The sequence below is a fragment of the Rhinopithecus bieti genome, unplaced genomic scaffold (genome assembly GCF_001698545.2).
Source record: "Rhinopithecus bieti isolate Rb0 unplaced genomic scaffold, ASM169854v2 scaffold_34319, whole genome shotgun sequence".
Classification (NCBI taxonomy): Eukaryota; Metazoa; Chordata; class Mammalia; order Primates; family Cercopithecidae; genus Rhinopithecus; species Rhinopithecus bieti.
This window is the reverse complement of record NW_016814429.1, coordinates 73707-95212: the sequence shown is the minus strand read 5'-3', so window position 1 is coordinate 95212 and position 21506 is coordinate 73707. Positions and strand designations below refer to the sequence as shown.

At 40.2% G+C, this 21506-nt stretch overlaps 1 protein-coding gene across 1 annotated transcript in view; it reads right to left on the bottom strand.

Moving 5' to 3' along the window:
• Nucleotides 1-2425, bottom strand: part of LOC108514206 (dynactin subunit 4) — an 18014-nt gene extending 15589 nt beyond the window's left edge. The window contains exon 1 of the mRNA XM_017850279.1: nt 1328-2425. Coding sequence (XP_017705768.1) covers nt 1328-2402 — 1075 coding nt within the window. The 5' untranslated portion in view covers nt 2403-2425. The remainder of the gene's footprint in view (nt 1-1327) is intronic.
• Between the last annotated feature and the right edge of the window lie 19081 nt (nt 2426-21506).

Genomic DNA, 21506 nt, shown 5'->3' with positions numbered 1-21506 from the left:
AAAAAAAAAAAAAAAGTCTTTGGAGGTGATGCTTGTAAGTGAAATCATTAAAAAGCAGGAAAAAACAAAAAAAGAAAAAGAGGACAGAAATTCTCTAACAATATTTGAATAACAACTAAAGATATAGGCATTCTTTTAAACCATTTTTATTATAAACATGAAGCTGAATTATGAATCAGTAATCAACGATCTAGAGAGAAAGGCTCTAAAATTTCAAGTACTAGAAGTACCAAATATAAAGAGGCCATATTACATCCATTCAACTCACACTGAGAGTCAAAATCACCCACTTTAGTATTTAGTTAGTGCTTTTTTTTTTCTGAGATGTAGTCTCGCTCAGCTGCCCAGGCTGGAGTGCAGTGACATGATCACGGCTCACTGCAACCGCGGTCTCCTGGGTTCAAGCGATTCTCCCATCTCAGCCTCCCCAGTAGCTGGGATTGCAGGCACCTGCCATCACACTCAGCTAATTTTTGTATTTTAGTAGAGACGGGTTTCACCATGTTGGCCAGGCTGGTCTTGAATTCCTAACCTCAGGTGCTCCACTCGCCTCGGCCTCCCAAAGTGCTAGAATTACAGGCGTGAGCCACCATGCCAAGCCTAGTTAGTGCTATGTTATGCATACTCTTTGTAAGGTAGAGGAATCTAGAGGAGGCATACCAGCTTCTAAATGATTTTAAACGTATCATTTCTAAAAGGAAATGATACTTCACAAGTGTTGAAGAATGAATGTATGAGACTGAGAGACTGAAGGCGCATGTATGTTAGAGGAGTCAGAATGGGAAGGAGGCATTCTAGGTAAAACGAATAGCACACACAATTCTCTAGCATCAAAGTTTATAACCCATTGGATCTGTCTGGATCACAACCACTAATATGTATGATTCAGGGAATGCTAAATTTGAGGATTTGAAGGAAGATCACACTGGACGAACAGAGAGAAGTAGTCATTAAGGAGCTCTTATGCTATGCCAAAAATCTGGACTTCATCTCAGTCAAGAGCAACGCTAAATGACCAGCATGCGAAGAGTTAGATTTTAGAAGTATCGCCCTGGTGGCAACAGAGAAGAAATGGGTTAAAATGGAGGTGGTGGTATAAAAATAGCAAGGTCAGTTAGGAAGTTATTGTCACAGTCCAGGTAAGAAACGATGAGGCCTTCAAATAGGGCAGTGTGTTTCAGGATAAAGTAAAAAAATTTAGGAGGTGGAATCAAAAGAACGTGCTGACTAGATGTGGAAAGGAGAGTGTGTGGAGTCTTTTAAGCCAGTCATCAAATGAGGACACTCCAGGGAAAGTGAGGGTCAGAGAGGCTGAGGCAAAATGCTCCTACCTTAGCAGTGCTGTTGATATCATCAGGGTCCCCCTCCTCACACTCCAAGAGAGTCACATGGGTGAGGTTCTCAACTGGATTCGTAAGAGTCAGGAGGACCTGGCTCTCCTTCATGTAGCGAAGGTTGGGAATTGACATGATTCTCACTTCTGGAATATAATCGACAGCAACCAGTTGGATTTTGAATTTGATTGATGTTGGGTTAAATTCTGGCTTGCTCAAATTATGTTCACATTTACGGCAGCGCAGGGACCGTTTGATCAGAAGATGTTTGTGGCGAGGATACAGCTGTGAAGCACAGACTGGCTGGAAGTCAGGCTGTAACAGACGCTGCTGAAGGGTGGTTACTTCTGTTAAATTTACTGGTCTTGTATAATAGTCTTCAGGTAGAGGTTCCACTTCATCCACAGCCTGAGCTGGCTCAATCTTTATCTCTTTCTGGTCCTCTCCTTCTTTAAGGGAAAGTCCGGCAAGGGTACTGATGGATGCACCAGCTCGTGGTCGCTGAAGCCTGGTTCCAAGACCATATTTGTCCGAAAAAGCCAGAGGCATATAGTTTCTACGTCGTGCCAGTTTCTTGCGATCTCGCTCAACCTTCTCTTTCTGAGCAAGCTGCTGGTAATATTCAATCAATTTGTTCATCTGTTGTGTGTGAGGATTTTCAGGTTCCTGCCAACCGCCACTAGCTACAGATTTGTCTGCCATGCCCACATCTCTAGACGTCCAGCGACAAAATCCGCATGCCAGGTAATAGGCTTTCTTCATGGTGGTCTTGGCTGGGTCATCTGGAAGCTGTGTGGAGATGCTTGTGGCCCGGGTAGAGAGGGTGTGCATGCAGCCAGGACAGTCAAAGCAATTGGCACATCTATTCTTTTTTAGTTTGGCTTCAGCCGACGGCATATTTTCTAAACAACTGGGACAATAATGGGAGTCCACCTCGTGGGATACACATTCCAAGGATCGCAGTCCGCTACAGTAGCGGCAGAAGTAGAGCTGCGAGAGCGGGGCCCGAACCTTCTTTTCTCCCTGGACTAGATAGAGAACCCGGTCCGACTGCAGCAACGACGCCATCTTGGGGAGGGAGCGGTGGCCAATATTTTAAACACTAAAATATTTCACATAAAAATCCAAAATTCTTGCTTTTCTTGAAATACCAGAATATCACACCCAACCACGCCCACATGGCTATGATTGCCAACATCTAAGCAGGAGTTATCTCCACTAAACCGAGCTCTGGCTCTCCAGTTTGTCAAAGCCCCAAACTAGCCTTTTTCAGTGATTATGTTATGGCTGATCCTCAAGCTCTGGTATGGCCAGGAAGTGGCAAAACTTGGGATTTGAGCCTTTCTCCATAAAGCCCATACTCTTACCCAGTACATGATTAATGATTGGCACACACAAAAAAGACACTCCATAATACTGTATTTGAAGAAGGAACACGCTCATTCCATTGTCTCCTACTGAAAAGTATTTGCCTCCGTTTCTACCCTGGCAAATCCTGCCCTGTCTCTCAAGGCCCAGCTCAGGTGCAGCCTCCTTCATGAGGTCTTCCCTGATTTCATGCTCCCCACCCCAACAGGTGTGGCTAAGGGATGGAGGACATAAAGGCAACAAAACAGGGATGTGGAGGAGTATTTGAAGGGCAGATCGTTGGGATCGTTAGAGCTGGGCTGTAGGTAGAAGAAAATATTGGAGGTTTGAACTTTGGAATTTGTGCATCTGAGTGGGGAGTGCATACATGGTGGAAGCTGAGAGACAACTGTAAAAGAATTAAAACAGACCATAGTTTTTCCTTGCTTGAAACTTTGTCTCCTTTTGCTTTATCTTCTTGTCTTCCTTTTTTTCCTTCCTATGTCTCCACTTCCTGTACCTTAATTGGTATTAGACAACTCACCAGCTTACAAAGATTACGTTTGAAAGAACTGTTCTAACAGTAGCCAAAATGAGATTGCACCAATGATCCTGAGAAACCAGAACAATTTCCAACCATTCCAGCTGGAAGTTTTGCAGCGGTTACAGATAAAGAAAACTGCAAGCTGGGACAAGACCACAGTCACAGAAGAGATGAGGAGTCTCCTCTGCTTGTCCTATGAAAACCCGATCCTATTTTGGCTCAAAGAGTTACTTACCATTGAGTTGCTTGTTCCCTGATGCACATCCACTGAATAAAGCCTCTAACCTCTATTTGAGTCACTTTAACTATTTTGGTCCTTAACAGTTTTGTTACTGACTCCGATTGGGTCTGAATAGACCCTTGAGCCTACTGAGGTTTCAGATAAAGACAGGATAAACTGAGGGACCTTCTTCCTCCCTTCTTGGAGGGCCCTATTGGGTCAGATAAGTCCTGTTCCCACTCAGGTGCTCCAATTTTTTGTTGTGTCAAGGAAGTTCCATGTTTTGATTCTTTGGAAGGGTTAACCTATTTTCTGACTAAAGTCATTGCCTCTATTTTCCTTTTGTCTTCCAGAGTTGTCTGGCCTTTCAGGTCTCCAAGAACAGAGAATTAGATGATGATCATAATGTAGGACCAGGCCCTTCTCCTTTCTTCTGCATTGAACCTTTTTTGTTATGAGCTAAGTGGTATGACCTCAAGGAAGACAATTTTTAGCTGCAGTGGTTCATTTGGGACTCTTGGGACATGTCACAGCGCAAACATTTGCATGATTCCTTAGAGCAAAAGGAAATCAGATAACATATTCACAATGGACAGCTTTCCTTAAGCCGTAAGAAGAAGCTGAGGAAAGAAACAATTCAGAAAGATTCCAATCTGTTGAGTCTTCTTTTAAAACATCCTCAGCTGTCTCTCCTCCAAAGATCTCCTCCTTTCTATCTAACTCTATTTCTTCCCCTTACAATCTGACTTTCTCCTGGCCTCCCTCCTCTTCTGCTTTCTGTCCTCTGCTCTCCTCTCTTTCTCCTCCTTTTCCCCTTTCTCACCTTCCTCTCACCTTTTGACCCATACCTTTACCCTCTCTGGATATGCAAAAGCCAAATAGAGAGGAGAAAGTCTTTTAAAGGCAATTGGTGAAGGTTTTCACTCTTCCATCGACTAAGGAATAATCCAAACCTGTCAGCAAGGGTGTGATAAGTCTGTTTCCAATTTTAGGGACCGATAATAGAAAGCACTTTTAAGGAATGCTCAGGGTTGGGCATTAACACTAACACTCCAACAACAATCTGCACCTTCTTTACTAATGGACTTAATCCTGATATATCAGATACTATTCAGAAGCATAAAACAGGCTGGCAGACCACATCCACTCATGATTTACAACACTTTGAGTTCGGCAGACTTTAAACCAGTATTTTGTGGAAAGCATAGTAAATAAGGTGAAAATCACACCGCAAACTTATGTCATTACAACTTGAACAGCCTGGGGGAAATAAAAAGGCCCTCCACAATTAAAACACAGAGAGACACAGACACTTGCAGATATTGCAGAGAAAAAGACACTGGACCTGCAATCATCCTGCTGTAACAAAGAAACAAGACACTCAACTAGAGTTGCTAGATTTAGCAAATAAAAATGAAAAATATATGAATTTCAAATAAATAAGTAATATTTTAGCATAAGCATGTCCCATGAAATGTTGAGTACACACTTGTACTAAAAAATGATTCATTTCTTATCTGATATTCAAATTTAACTGCACTTCCCATATTTTATCTGGCAACACTATACAGGTTACTCAATCTGAAATAAAGCAATTCTCCTTCTCCAAGGAAGGTACCCTTCAAAATCCTCGATTGTCTTTGGATCAGTAAGGAGAAATAACTCTATTTATTTGTGAATGACTATCCAAGCTCATTTTTAGTAGACCCTGGAGACACACTCTCCATCATTAATTCCTTCTAGTTTCCTACCATCCTTCCTCAGAATAATTTTAAAAAGCTCAGTAGTGGGACTTATCTGTTGAACATATTCACTCCCTCTCTCTAACCATTTGCTTATCTCTTTGGGATACTTAACCTCTCAATATATCTTTCTCTTCTGTCTTCCACCCTCCCTCACCTATACAGATGGACCTTTTGGCTCAATGGGAAACTACTATTAGATGTATATCCAAAGGTCTTTTTCTTGATCTCTCAGTCTCTCGTGACCCAGTACACCATCCTATGGTGGCTTCCCTCAACTCCTATGCACTCATTCTTAAGTCCTCTATTCACCTCATTCACTGCATTCAATGAAGCCATCTCGTACGTCTCTCAGCTTCTCAATCATAATCTCAAAGACTTACAATTTCCCTGATCCTCTGCCTTGATCAAATTGTAGGTAACTTGCTCTTATGTTCACCTGATTTAACCTCGTCTCAAGAAGACTATCTCAGAAACTTTGTTTATAAAAGGAAATATTGTAAGGACAAATTTGTAAGAATAATTTACTGTTCAAATTACTATATAAAAGGACAAATTTGTAAAAATAAATTACTGTTTCCTTAGGCCCAAGTTCACTATCTAAGCCATGGTATATCCTAGGGAGGCAAATTCCTCCTGGTGGATAGGAGTAGGGTCATTCAAAATTGCCCTTGCCCTATAACCAAAAGACAATTTAGAGGATTTCTGTGACTTATAGGATATTGCAGGTGGTAGATTGCCAACTTTTCTGAATTAGCTGGCACCCTCAGTAATATGAATTAAAATGGTATTCCCGAGCTTCTTCTGCCTTGGATGGTCACTACAGAGTTAGCCATTGACCAACCCAAGGCATTTCATTTTGGGTCACCCCAAAATTATACTATCATTTTTTGGTTTATATATAAAAGGGATGGTCAAGATCTTGGAGTTTTATCTTAGAAACATGATGAAAATCGGAGACTCATTGGGTATTACAATATTGCTCTCCATCCAGTAGTTAAACATATCCCTCTTGCCTGGGGGCAGTAGCTGTCACTGCATTTAATCTTCGGGTCACCTTTTCACCTAATGGTACCTAAAGAAGCTCAGACCCTTCTCATCACCAAAGCACCCAGCATTTCTCTGCTTCTAGACTCATTTCTTATGAATTATTGTTTCTGTCCTCAGCTCATACCATCATCTATATTAGGTGTCTATAGGAATACTGTACTTTTTTTAAGAAAATTGAGATACGATTCACATACCATAAAACTTATTCTTTTAAAATGTACAATTCCGTTGTTTTTCATGTTTTACAATGTTGTGCAACCAACATCACCATCTAATTTCTGAAGATTTTCATTTTCTCCCAAAAAAATCGTTAAGCAGTCACTCCTCATTCTCCACCTGGCAACCACCAATCTTCTTTCCATCTTTATGAATATTCTTATTCTGAACATTTTATGTAAATGAAATTATATACTATGTGGCCTTTTGCATCTGGCTTCTTTAACTTAGCATAACATTTTCAAGGATTATCCATGTTGTAGCATGTATCAGTACATTATTTCATTCTTTTTTATGGCCAAATAATATTCCATTATATGTTTATCCATGCATCAGTTGATGGACAAGTGGGTTGTAGCCACATTTTGGCTATGATGAATAATGCTGCTTGAACATTTGTGCATAGGATTTTCTTTGACGATAGCTTTTCAGTTCCTTTAGGTATATATTTAGGAGTAAAAATGCTGGGTCATATGGTAACTCTATGTTTAACTGCTTGAGGAACTGCCAAACTGTTCCACAATGACTGCACCATTTTACATTTCTACCAATAATATATGAGGTTTCCATTTTTCATATCCTCACAGCTGTTACTACCCAGCTTTTTAAATTATATCCATCCTACTGGGTGTGAAGTAGTATTCAAATGTGGTTTTGATTTGCATTGCCCTAACGACTAATGATGTTGAGCACCTTTTCAAGTGTTTATTGGCCATTTACGTATCTTCTTTAATAGTGTCATAATCTTAATGCAGCTAATTTATTTCCTCTTTCAGAGAAGGTGAAGAATCTCATGATTATTTAACTTGAGAAATTTATCTGCCTCTCTCTGATCTTCTTGAAACTCCTCTACAAAACTCAGACTTAGAATTACTTGTAGATTGGTCATATATTGAGACTGAACAAGTGTATTTTCAAGTTAAGTACGCTGTCACTACTTCCCAAGAGCTTTTTTAATATGACCACCTTCTTGAAGTCAAGTTAGCATAACCAGCTGAATGTACAGGCTTAACGCTAGTCTACCAAGCTAGCAAAGAATAAAAGGGCTAACATATACACAGACAACAGATATGCCTTTGGTATGGTTTATGATTTTAGCATGCTATGGAAACAACACAGCTTCCTAACAGCTTCTGGTACTTCAATAAGCAGCATGAGCACATACAAGCTTTACTAGATGCTTCACTACTCTCTCAAGGAAGTGACTATAATTAACGTCAAATCTCATACTAGGGAACAAACCCATAAAGCAAAAGGAAATGCCCTGTCTGACCAGTGTGCTAAACAGGCTGCTCTCACCACATTCAATTTGTTCAGCATATTATAGATAACCTGGTTACTGCAGATTACTTCCATGAAACTTTTAGCAAATTGCAGTTAAAGCACCAGACTCTGAAAAAAGATACTGGGAGAAATCTGGGTGTTCTCTCCAATCAGATAGGTTCCTATGAAGACACCAAGACTACACCTGGTCTCTCTAGTCTCTCTGAAACAGAGCTTGATGAAAATTTTGCAGGTTATGATTCATAACAGTAAATAAACTTGAAAACTATTCTCAGACAACATTGTTGGGAAAATTTTAAACAGATAAGAGCTGAAGTCTCTAGTGCATGTTCCATCTACAAGATTCATAACCCTGGAAAAACTGCTAAGGTGAGACATAGACAGGAAGGAACCACAGCCTTGAGGATCCTTCGAACATTTACAAGTGAACTTTGTATAACTTCTTTTATCACAAGGATTTGAATATGCATTCATTACTGTCTTCCTTCTCTCTGGATAGCCAGAAGTTGTTCCTTTTAGCCTTCCTTGTGACAGAGATACTCATTTTACCAGGACTATAATCAAGAGAACTTGTAAGGTGTTGCCTGATGGCCAGAAATTACCCATCTCAGCCATTCAGGAAGAACGTAAAGTGCTAATGGTATTTTAAATAATGTTTATTTTTGTCTAACTTTTATAAGTGAATATGTACATTATTGAAAAATTTAAAAACACAGAATCATCCACAGTCACACCCAGCTTACAGCTTGAAATATCTATCTAAATCCTTATGTGTGTACACACACAATCGAGCATGCATTTGTATGTGGTTGAGACCATACAGTATGAATCTTTACTAGTTCAAAGAATATCATGAATTTTTATCAATTCAATGTCCCAAAGTCATAAATATTCTGAAAATCAATAATATACAACACCAACTCAATCGGGAAAGAAATGTAATCCTGCCTTCCATGGGGACAAAATTTCATCAAAGGCAAAATTAACTGGATAAAGATTTTGGGAGACTTACAATTAAACTACTTTATTCCCTTAATGCTCTACTTAAAATGAGACAAAACCAATAGTGAACAATAAGTATAATGCTTCTAAGGGAATTCATTCTTAGATCTATACTACTAAAATATTACCCAAAAGATATGTTTCCATTGAATTATTCGACAATGTTTGTTTTATATAACAAGTATAAACATAAATTCCTCTAATGTAGAGCCTGAAAATACATGAAGCAAAAATTGATAGAATTGAAGTGATAAATACATAGTTCTACATTCATAGTGGGAAACATCAATATCCCACATTCAACAATGACTAGAACAAATAAAGAGAAGATCACCAAGGAAACAGAAGTCTTAAACAACAACATGAGCCAATTTGACCTAATAGATGTCTAGAAAGCAATCCACCCAACAATAGAAGAATAAACATTCTTCTCAAGTACACATAAAACATTCTCCAAGATAAATCACATAGTAAGCCACAAAACAAGTTTCAATGAATTTTAAAATATTAAAATCACATTAAGTATGTTCCTTGGTCACAATGGAATTAAATTAGAAATTAGTAAAAAGAGGAAATTTGGAAAATTCACAACTAAGTTAAAACTAACCACTCCTAAATAGCTACTTGAGTCAAAGAAGAAACCACAAAGTAAACTAGAGAATACTTTGAAATGATGATGATGAAGATGAAAACATAACATACCGAAACTTGTGGGATGCAGCAGAAACAATACTCAGAGGGAAATTTGTAACTGTAAATACTACGTTATAATAAGAAGAAAGATCTGTAATTGATAACCTAATTTTGTACCTTAAGAAACTAGGAAAACAGGAGGAAACTGATCTGAAAGCAAGGAGAAGGAAAGGAATAATAAGGATTAAAGCACAAATAAATGAGATAGCGAACAGAAAACAATAGAAAAAAAACAGTGAAATGAAAAGTCAGTTTTGTAAAAGAACAGTAAAAACTCACAAACTTTTAACTAGACTGACCAAAAACAAAAGACTCAAATTACTAAAATCAGGAGTCAGACTCAGGACATTACTACTGACCTTACAGAAAATTTTAAAAATGTACTATCAGAAAATACTATGAACAAATGTATGTCAACCAATTAGATAATCTAGATGAAATGGAAAAATTCCTAGAAACACACAAATTATAAAAAATGACTAAAATTAGTTAAAAATCTTAATGTAAAGGAATTGAGTCAGTGTTCTAACTGTGTTTTTACAGATTCTGTATTTGTCTGTTTGGCATCCATTAATTACATTAATTACAGGGCCAAACTAGTGGCCAAGTTATCTACATCTCCCCTGCAATCCAGAGCCTATACTCGGAACTACCTCCTTAGCTACCTCTCACATATCAAGCCAGCATTTCCCCTGCCCTAAATCAATCCAGGGTCAGGTACCAGACAACTAGAGAGCGTTCCTATGTCCCAAAACCCACCATAATTATTCAAAGTAGCCAACCCTAAGCTGTTTCTCCTGCCTTGCCTTGCTTTTCCAATGGAAACTCCAATACAGGCTCTGACATAAGCTTCCCTCATTTCTTTCTGCCTCCTATGCTTCCCCATGTGACCCTGTGCGGCATGGTGCATTCCCTTCTCTTGGGAAATGTAATTAACAAAACTTTTTCAATGGGATTAGCATCTCTGTCTGTTGTCATTTTTTCAGCTCTATAAATTAAAATCCTGTGGGTACAATTGAGACAGTCAGTAAAAAGAATTTAAAAAATGCCAACAAAGAAAAGCCTAGGACCAGATGGTTACACTGCTGATGGTTTAACAAATAATTAAATAATTAAAACCAATCCTTCTCAAACTCTTCCAGAAAATAGAAAAGCAGTTAACATGTTTCAATTCATTCTATGAGGCCAGCATTACCCTGATACCAAAGTCAAAAACTACAAACCAAAACTCCTTATGAATATAGACACAAAATCCTCAACAAAATGCTAGCAAACTCACATGTTAACAGACTATACAACATGACCAAGTAAGATTTATCCCAGGAATACAAGATTAGTTCAATGTATGAAAACAAATTAATGTAATACATCATATTAATAGACTGAAGGAGGGGGCACATGATCATCTCAATAAACACAGAAATAACATTTGACAAAATCCAACACTCCTTCATAATAAAAGCACTGAAAAACTAGGAATAGAAAGGAACTTCCCTAACATGATAAAGAACATTATTTCAGTCCACTTTGCATTGCTATAAAGGGATACACGAAGCTGGGTCATTTATAAAGAAAAGACGTTTATTTGGCTCACGGTTCTGCAGGCTGTACAGGAAGCATAGCACCAGCATCTACTTCTGGTGAGAGCCTCAGGAAGCTTTTACTCATGGCAGAAAGTGAAGTGGGGGCAGATGTGTCACATGATGAGAGAGGGAAGAAGAGAGATGGGTGAAGGTGCCAGGCTTTTTTAAACAATCAACTCTCACATAAACTAATAGAGCAAGAACTTACTCAGTACCACCTGGAGGGCACCAAGTCATTCATGAGTGATCCACCCCTATAACCCAAATACCTCTCACTAGGCCCCATCTCCAATTTGGAAATCAAATTTCTACATGAGCTTTAGAGGGGACAAGTATCAAAGCTATTTCAGGCATCTACAAAAACCCCACAGACAACATCATGCCCAATGATGAAAAACTGAATCATTTCCTGCAAGATCAGGAACAAAACAAAGATGTTTACTCTTGCCATTCCTATTTAACATTGTATGGGAAGCTCTAGCCAGGGAAATTAGAAAAGAAAAGAAAGAAATGACAACCATATAGGAAAAGAATAAAAGTACTGCTGATTACAAATTACTAGGTCTCATATATAGAAAACCCTGAAATATCCACAAACAATTAGAGCTAAAAAATGAGTCCCGTGAAGTTGTGGGATATAAGATTAATACTTGAAAATCAGTTATATTTCTTTACAATAGCAATGAAAAGCCTAAAATAAAATTTAGTAAATAATTTCATTTACAATAGCATCAAAAAGAATAAAATACTTAAGAATAAACTTAACCAATGAAGTGAAAAAACTGTGCACTGAAAACTACAACACTTGTTGAAAGAAATTTTTTAAAACCTAAATAAATGGAATGGCATCTCATGTTCATGGGTTGGAAGACTTAATATTGAGATGGCAATATTCATTGAATTGATCTACAGACTTAAAGAAATTCTTAATGAAATTCCAGCTGCCTTTTTTAGAGAAATCGACAAGCTGATTCTAAAATTCATACGGAAATACAAGGGACCTAAAAAAAACCAAAGCACTCTTTAAAAACAGCAAAGCTGGAAGATTAACATTTCCCAATTTCAAAACTTACTAGAAACCTAGATTAATCAAAACAGTGTGATACTGTCATAAGGGCAGACATATAGATCAGTGGAATAGAATTGAGTCCAGAAGTAAGCACGTAAATCTATGGTCAACTGATTTTTGACAAGAGTGCCAAGACCATTCAATGAAGAAAGAATAGTCATTTCAACAAATGTTGCTGGGACAAATGAATACCCACGTGCAAAAGCATAATTTTGTTTTACTCCTATTTCATACCATATGCAAAAATTAACTTAAAGTGGGTCATATATCTAAATGTAAGAGCTAATATTATAAAATTATCAGAAGAAAACATAGGTGTAAATCTTTGTACTTTGGATTAGGCAATGTTTTCCTAAATATGACACCAAAAGTATAAGCAATGGAATTAAAAATAGATTGGACTTCACCAAAATTAAAATTTTTTGTCTGTCAAAGGACATTATCAAAAAAGTAAAAAGACAACAAAGAGAATGGGAGAAAATATTTGCAAATCATATATCCGACAATGGTCTAGTATTCATAATATACAAGTACAATTACAGCTCAATGATGAAAAGACTAACAACCCAATTTAGACTTTCCACTTCAAAATGCTGGCATAGAAACAAGCTGGTTCTACTTTCTACCCTCAAAACCAAAAACAAATATACGGCATTGAGATTATCACCAGCAACATCCCATAACTCAAATATGAGGATGAGACAGTTCCCAGAGCAACAGAGAAGTGAAAAAAGCTATGAGCAGAGGTTAGAGGATCAAACTTCCCTATTTGTAATACCCCTTCTCCCAATCTGCCCAGCACTAAGTACAAAGAAAAATTTTCCCCAATTCATAGTTTCCACACTGGAAAAAATGTGATTGAGGTAAACAACAGCTTCCCATCATCTTAGGTTACCTGACAGGAGACCTGTCTCTGCCTCAACTCATGAGAAGCATTGGGAGTACCTGAAGAGAGGAATATTCCTGTAGACAGCCATAGACAAGTAGGGGAAGTGGGACTGCCATCCTCAGCCCTGGAAACTCTGCTGTGTAAATAAGCCAAAAGAGATGCCAAAACAGATTAGCTGTTCAGCAGCACTATGCTGTAAGAGGTTCATTCCACAGATCTCCAGACATGAACCTCTGACCAGCCTTCCCGTACCAACAGGATATCTTATTTGGGACCTTCCCCATTTCGGACTGGTGGCACCCTGATTGAGTACCAAGAACTGAGGAGGCAAACCTGGACTTAATTAAGGCGCCATCTAGTGCAAAAAAAGAGGCAGTGACCTAGTGGGAAAAAAGAACAACAGGTAAATTGCTAAGAATCTCCAATCAAACGCATCTGATAAAAACCAAAACAAGCCAGACAGAGAAGACTGGTATAAATAACTAATCCTTCACTGCACAGACAGAGAAGACTGGTATAAATAACTAATCCTTCACTGCAAAGACATAGATGTACATACACAAGAAACAACAGAAAACACAAAACCAAGACCTCCTCAAATAGACAAAGCAAGCAAGCAACCAGTGATTTACACCATAATTAGATGATGATACTTAACCTCTCTGACCAAGAATTCAAAATAGTAGCTTTAAGGAAACCCAGTGATCTCCAAGATAACACAGAAAAGCAATTCAGAAATTTATCAGAAAAATTTAACAAAGAAATTGATTTTTTAAAAAAATCATATAGGAATCTTGGAACTGAAAAATACTTTTGTTGAAATGAAAAATTTATTAGCAGCTTCCAACAGAAGAATGGATCAAGCAGACAAAAGAATCAGTAAGCTCAAAGACAGGCTATTTGAAAATACACAAATGGAAAAAGAAAAAAAGATAAAAGGAACAAAGATCACCTACAAGATATAGAAAACTACCACCTGGTGAGGGGTTCAAGACGGTTGATTAGAGGCATCTCTTACTTGCCTCCTCCACTAGGAAAAACCAAAATAGTAAGTAGATAATCATACTTTGAATAGATCATCCAAGAGAATACTGAAATTCAACACAGAAGTGGCAGGAAACACCCAGAGCAAGAAAGGAGAGGGAAGCAACGTGCCCGCTAACCAAGACTGGCTGGTAGCCAGGAGAGACTCTCCAGTGGGGGAAAGAATAAGTGAGAGACTCCCAGTGGTTCCTGCTTCAGGCTTCTAAAATCCTAGCCGTGGTAGAGTCCCCCAACCCTTGCTGGCCGAAGACTAACATAGAAAGTTCTCTGGAAACTGTGTGAAGGCCTTGTTTCAGAGGGAAAACTCACGCTGGGTCCCACAAACCCACAAGTTCTAAGCAGAGTCAGCATGGCACCATTTTGAAAGCCCAATCCACACCAGACTACATGCTGCCTTGCAATTAGGGCTGAGGCAGAAGCCACAGAAAACAATTCTAACCTCCCCGAAGAGGGGTGGCTGCACATTCTCGTGCGCAAAGGACAGATTCCACTGCCTGCAACTGCTGCAGCTGCAGACACTGTGGGCCAAGGTACAAGTGAAGTCCATGCTCCTCGACTCTCTGCCTATGGCTGCTCCCAGGGAAGGCAACCTCAACCTGTTCAATAGCAGGGCTGCAGCACAGCCACGCAACCTCCACCTGATCATTCCACTGGTGGCATAGGGCTCACCCTGCCCATGCATACAAAAGCCAGCACTTGTATGCAACACGGCGGGGGGCCTGAGGCACAATTTGGCCAGGCTACCTCCACCCCAGTACACAAGCACATCGGACTCTGCAGATCACACAGCTCAGTTCACCATCGTGGCACCTGAGTAATCCTCCTGGAGTCTGAAGTCAGGCACACTCAACCTCTGCTATCACCACAACTGGCACCCACTTGCACATGCCACTTGCAGGTCTGGGCACCAGCCCTCTCAACTCATCACAGCTCCTGCCAATACCGGAGCGGAGCACTTACATCCCAAAGGGTTGTCTCACCACTGGTACTGACATTGCCCATGCTCTGCTCACTGCCCAGGGTCTTGATAACCTGTTCACCTGCCTGGCCCACTGCTGCCACTTCCGGCACCTAATTAAGCCACCTGAAGGCCCCAAAATTAGCTGAACTGGACACGCTAACACTGGTGCCAGCATATGCTGCCCTGAGGCCCAAGAACAGGAGCACTCAGTGCACCGTTACCACCACGAGGGCCCAAAGACTAGCTTACCTGTCATCCCAGTCCCCAGCAGAACTTCACTGTAACTTCCACTAACAACCACACCCTAAGCCACAAAGGAAATGACAGACACCACTGATGTTGTTTACAGACAAAGAAATCATACAGAGACTACACTACACTTCATGCACCCAGAATCAAAGACAAAGTGCCCTACTCAAGTAACACCACAGGTACACCTTCAAAAAAATGTCCTCCTCTGTGAAAGCAAATTCTAAACATTGGAACAAGCAACTATGTAGATGTAGCAAAGATTTCTTTTTTACTTTGGGGAAAAAAAAGCTAAAAGCAGCCTTTTCAAATTATATACAATACACTAGGCCCTCTTAAAGGGAACAGAAAATCTTTCCAAAGTGTATTGGACACTTTCTATTGGCCAAAAGTGGCTCTTTATTTTACTTTTTCTGTCTTCCATTATCAAAGTCTGGTAGAATAAAGACAAAGCATTGGTCACTAGATCCCTGCACTTGTGTTCGTCCAGGGCTCCACACAACTGACTGGTCCGGCAAGTCCTTTATTTATTGTTGCCAGGGCCAGGTGGCATCTTATCCAAATGGGACACAGCAGTGACTCCAAATCCCCAGACCTGAGTGAGCCCATTGTCTAAAGCTGAGGTGACCCAGCTGGCATCCACACTGACCCACCTTCTCAGACCTCAAGGCCCCTCAAAGCCCTCCTAAGCATTTGGGCTGCGGCCATTCTTCCTGCCCCACCATGTCTGCTGCCCAAAGACACCACATCCTTGATGGCCTGACCAGGCTGGGCCAAGAAACAAGCAGCAGCAGGCACTGCCTGGGCCTCGGGAGGCCACCGGAGCCATCAGGTCACTGAGAAGGGAGTGGGTGGGGTCGCTGCTATCTCAGGACGAAGACTAGCCTGATTGTGGCAGCGAGGGTTCTAGGTCACCAAAGCATCAAAGCCACTGGTCACCCCCAGGCATCCAGCTCATAGGCCAACCGGGTTGGGTGTTCTCTGGGATTAGAACTCCAATTCTCACCTTGCTCTCTGCTGGAGCTGACTCAAGCTAATAGAATTTTAAAACCAAAACTTCCTAAACTCTTTAAATATTGACAACTACCTTGGCTTAAGGTATTCTAATCGACCCTAAGGACAATCTAATCCTCTCCCTCTGGCAAACATTGGTTGTCACCTCATGAATACATCACAAGCAGACCAGTGAGACTAGGCAATACCCCCAGATTTTAGACTCCACTCTGTTGCAAGCGAATAGGACCAATACTGTAAAAGGCTAATACAATATACTCAGACTTAGCACCAAAAGGTTCAAACTGCCTTCTGGGCCAGGTCGCTGCTTACACAGAAAAATCTTTACCCCTGATTTTGCACCCTAGAGTTAATGCTTCTATATGAGTATAAATAAGGTGACTATACACCACGGCTTGCCCCAGACAGTTCCGTGACTTACTTTCCTGAGGTGCAAGTCTTAATATACGGTCACTCTTGTCACAGTGTAATGATTAATAGTGCCACTTTTACAGCCTGGCCAGCCAGGGACAATAAACTATGGGGTCACCACAGCTATAAACCTCATACTAATACTGATGGGTTAAAGCAGCAAATCTCACAAGTACATCCGTGCAGACCCCTGGGGAGGAATTGTGGAGACCATGTGTGCACACCTCACAAAAAGAGAGAGAACATGACTATCATAAGCCACTGCACATGTGCAATGAAGCTTGGGGAGGGGGCACAGAAATGTGGGCAAACAGGCCAAGAGGGCTTTCCCTGACCAGAGATTAGGGGTGAACAACTTGGGGTTTTGCAATTGAGTTTGTATACTTTAATTGAAGTTGTTACAGACAAATCTCTAAGTCACCAAAATGCATCTCCAATGTGTCAGGGCAGGGGAGACCAGCCCCCTAGAAAGTATATCTGGGGAGCAGAAATTTCATGGAAAGAGAGGCAACATGGCTACCTATTAGACAACTGCACTTGAGTAGTGAGGGTAGGAGTGGGCCACTCCAGAACGGGAGGTTGTCATTGGCAGTAAGAAGAGAGTTGAATGAAAATAAAACAGGAATTTGAAGACCAAGTCCCTCTGACTCTGAAGCCTGTGCCATTCCTCACCTTGCTCTTAGAGCCTGGCACATAGTAGATACCAGTCAACACAGTTTAAATAAATTAATTAACACCATAGCTTCTTTCTGGAAAGTTCTTTCATCCCATATCTGGGGAAATTGTGCCCTATCCCTCAAGACCCAGACCAAATGCAGCCTCCTCCATGCAGCCTTCCCTGATTCCATGCCTTCTTTTAACCCCAACAGTTGCAACCTCTTCTATAACTAGGGGGTGGGTAGGGGAAGACTATGGAAAGCCATTAGTGCTGGAAGTGCAGAGGAATGCCCTTCTAGGATGGGACAGAGCAGGACTGCAGAAAAACTCTGAGTTGTAAAGATGGAGATTTTTGCTCTTGAGTTTATCCATTGGAGTTAAGGTTGATACAGGGGATTTTAGGTTGTTAAATCCATGACATGATAAACCATACTGAACCCTACCTTGGAGAAATGCTTGGAAATTGTTTTTTTTAACAAGCAGTTCTGGTGATTGATATAATCAGGCATATTCCGAAAACTGTGCTAAACTAACCCTCTCAATTTCCAGAGAGGAAACTAAAGCACAGAAAATGTAACTGACTTAATCTAAGCTCACACAGCCAGTTACTGACATAACCAGGACAATGATTAATCAATTATATCTCCTCTGATATAGCCTTATATTAAATTCTCCATGGACAATGCTGTGTCTCAAACATACTAGCCATTCGACAAATACCTATATGAATGAATGAATAAGATTAGCACTTGTCATCCACCAGGATTCAAGGGAATGGATGCTAGATGGGTAAATTCTGACAGAAAAAAAGTAAGTGAAAAATTGTTCTGGAACAAGAGACAGTGAGCAGCTAAGTAAATAAGGCAGAAGGCACAGGGGAAAATATAGCACTGTATAGTCCTTCAGAATCCTCAAGCTTTGAATATGAGAATAGAAATGACATTCAGAAGGTATTCTGAATAATCGTAAGCAGGCTATATAAGTTTGGAGTTTGAGAGATCAAAGTCTTGCCTGGAAATATAGATTTGGAAGTGATCAACATATATGTTGAATTTGAAGCTAAGGGACAAGGTGGGACCACTCAGGAAGAGTTGTTGATGAGGTAGAGATGAGGGCAGACACTGAAGGGACAGCTGTTTAAGGAACAGATACAGGAAGAAGAGTCTACAAAGCAGGCAGAGGAAAAGCAGCAAGAGGGGTAGAAGATAAACAAGGAACAAAATAGAATCAACAATCGCTCTGCCTCTAAACCCCTCTTTGATCTTAATCATGTCAATTTCTTCTCTAGACCTAAAGGTCCATGTTCATCATCACTCGGAGGCCCCTTACAAGAATGTCAGAGCTGGGCCTTTAGAGATTACTTATGCCAGGGTATCTCAAACTCGAAACTATTGACTTTTAGGGCAGCACCATTCCTTGCGTATGGGGCCGTCCTGTGCATTGCAGAATGTTTAGCAATATCCCTGGCCTCTACCTATTAGATGTCAGTAGCAGCTTTCCCTTCAAGTCATGACAACAACAACAACAAAATAACTCTAGATATTGCCAAAAGTCCTCTGGGGGGACAAATGATCCCCAGTTGATAACCACTGATCTACACAATCCTCCCAACTCTGAATACCAAGTGGTGATTAACCCCAGGCAGATGCTTAGAAGGATCTAGAACTCAGGAGAGAAATCTGGATGGAAGTACCTATTTGGCAGTTTATCAGCATATGGTGGTAGCTGAAGCCATGAGCATGGATGGGATCACCCATGGAGATCATAAGAGAAGAGGACCTAGGCAAGAACCCTAGACAGCACTGACATTTGGGGAAAGCTGAGAAGAGAATTCAGAGAATTATCTTCTATTAATAATAATTCTACTAATGCTACTACTATCATTTACTAGCACTCACCATGTGCCAATAACTCTGCTAAGTGCTTTATAAATATCATCTCATTTAATACTGAACGAAACTTTATGAAGTAGGCATTATCATTCCCATTTTCCTGAGAAGGAAGCTGAGGCCCAAATACATGAAGATAACTCTGCCCAAGTTTATCCTGCTAGTCTGCGGCCTAGCCAGGATTCAAACTTGGATTTGTCTGCCTTTGCAGTTCCCATGCTTGCTGCCAAGAAACCTAGCAAAGAGTGGGGTACTGGGAACCAAGGGATGAAGGAATATAAAGAATAATAGAGCAATTGATAGTATAGTATCAAATCCAGTCCAACAGTTTGCTCAGGTCAGATAAATACAGAAAAATATCCAGTAGATCAGCAACAAGGATGTCATGGGTGTCCTTGGTGAGGACAGTTTCAGTGGGTGGTGGGAGCTCAGGCTAGATTGCAAACAATTGAGAGAAAGGGGAGGAAAGAAGTGGAAACAGTGCATGGAGACTATTCAAAAAGTTTGGATTTGAAGTGAAAGAGAGATAAGGTGGTAGCACAAGAAGGGCATAATCTAGTATCTAAGAAGGCTAGTTTTTTTCTTATTACAAAAGTTACATGTTTAATGCAGAAGAAGATATTGGTTAATAAAAGGTATCCCACAAACCAGAAATAATCAGGGGAAACATTTTGGCAATTATCTTTACGGGCCATTATTGTCCTATAAAAGCAATGCACACATTTTACAAAAATATATTAAAGCATAGACCCTGTTTGTAACTTACTTTTCAATTAAAATACATTATAAGCACTTTGCCCTATTAATAAATGTACTGTGTAAGCAACATTCTAATATCTACATGGTATTCCTACAGGCCATATTGAAACATCATTTCTTTCCTTGTCAGCATCTACCCTCTTCTGTCTTCCTTTCCCATCCCTCCCTTCCCTTTCCTCCCTTCCACCCCTACACAAGCTATTGTGCATTGGAAGTGTAATTAATTCTGTCAAAATAGACTTAATAACAAATGAAGAAAATATCAGAGAAACACTTGTGTGAAAATATATTTGTCTTTCTTTTCTTTTGAGACAGGGTCTCAAAGTGCATTTGAGATGAGGTCTCTAGCACTCCAGGCTGGAGTGCGATGATGCTATCTCACCTCACTGCAACCTCTGCCTCCAGGGTTCAAGCGATTCTCCTACCTCAGCCTCCTGAGTAGGTGGGATTACAGGCGTGGGCCACCACGCCCAGCTAATTTTTGTAGAATTTGTCTTTTAAGCTGAATGACACTTGAACATATTTGTACCTAGCAGGTGTGTGCATGTGTGTGTGTGTGTGTGTGATAGAGAGAGAGAGAGAGAGAGAGAGAGAGAGAGAGAGAGAAAGAGAGTAGAGACAAAGGTTGAAAATACAGCTGGGGGGCAGGAAGGGAACGTTGTCAAATAATGGCTGAAGGTTTCTAAGAAGGAAGGAGGATACAGAGCATAGATGCCATGATTAACCTTAGATGCCTATAAGTTTGTGAAGGGTGTATCAGGTTGGGTGGCAAGAAGTTTAGGTTACTTCTGGACTCTATATTTATAGTTAAGTGGGAGTCCAGGTTATCTGCTGAGAGACAGGGGCAAAGGAACTTAGGAAAACAGGTGAAGCGCTTAAATAGCTTCTTGGGTGAAGGAGAGAGTGAGAGAATGTACTAATAAAGGGCACATGGGTTCATAGCACTGTTGAAAACCCAACTGAGACTAAAGCCAAACCCCATACATAGAAGGTAGACATTTTGGTGTGATCTAGGTTCAGGATTCAGCTATTATACAAATACAATGAACGGACTAGGGGCAAGACCATTGAAAACATTGGTAAGATGGTTGTCTGGGCTGGAAATGAAAAAGACAGCTTATAAATTGCTTAGGAGATAATGGAGAGATTGAAGAATAAGAGAGTTAAATGAGCTAGAATAGCTGTAGTGACAATAAAGACATAAAAACTAAAGAGATAGAAGGATTTGGTCAGAGAAATAGAGCTCTTGCTACCAAAGACACCACTACAAAAGGCTACAAGGATCAAGACTGAAGCCACCTCATCTGGGACAAGTGCCATTCCAGAGCATACCAGTGCAGAAACTATAACTTCTGGGTTTACCACCATGTTAGTTCAAATAGGCAAAGACTATAGATGCTACATTGAGGAAACTCTGGCCATTAGGGCTAGTTTCCATTCTCCTATAGCAGTCTGTTGAGGCTAAATCCACAGACTCCTGAAGAGTCTGTTGAAGCTAAATCCAATTGGTTATCACTTCTCCTACAACTGACATCTAGCCTCTATTCCA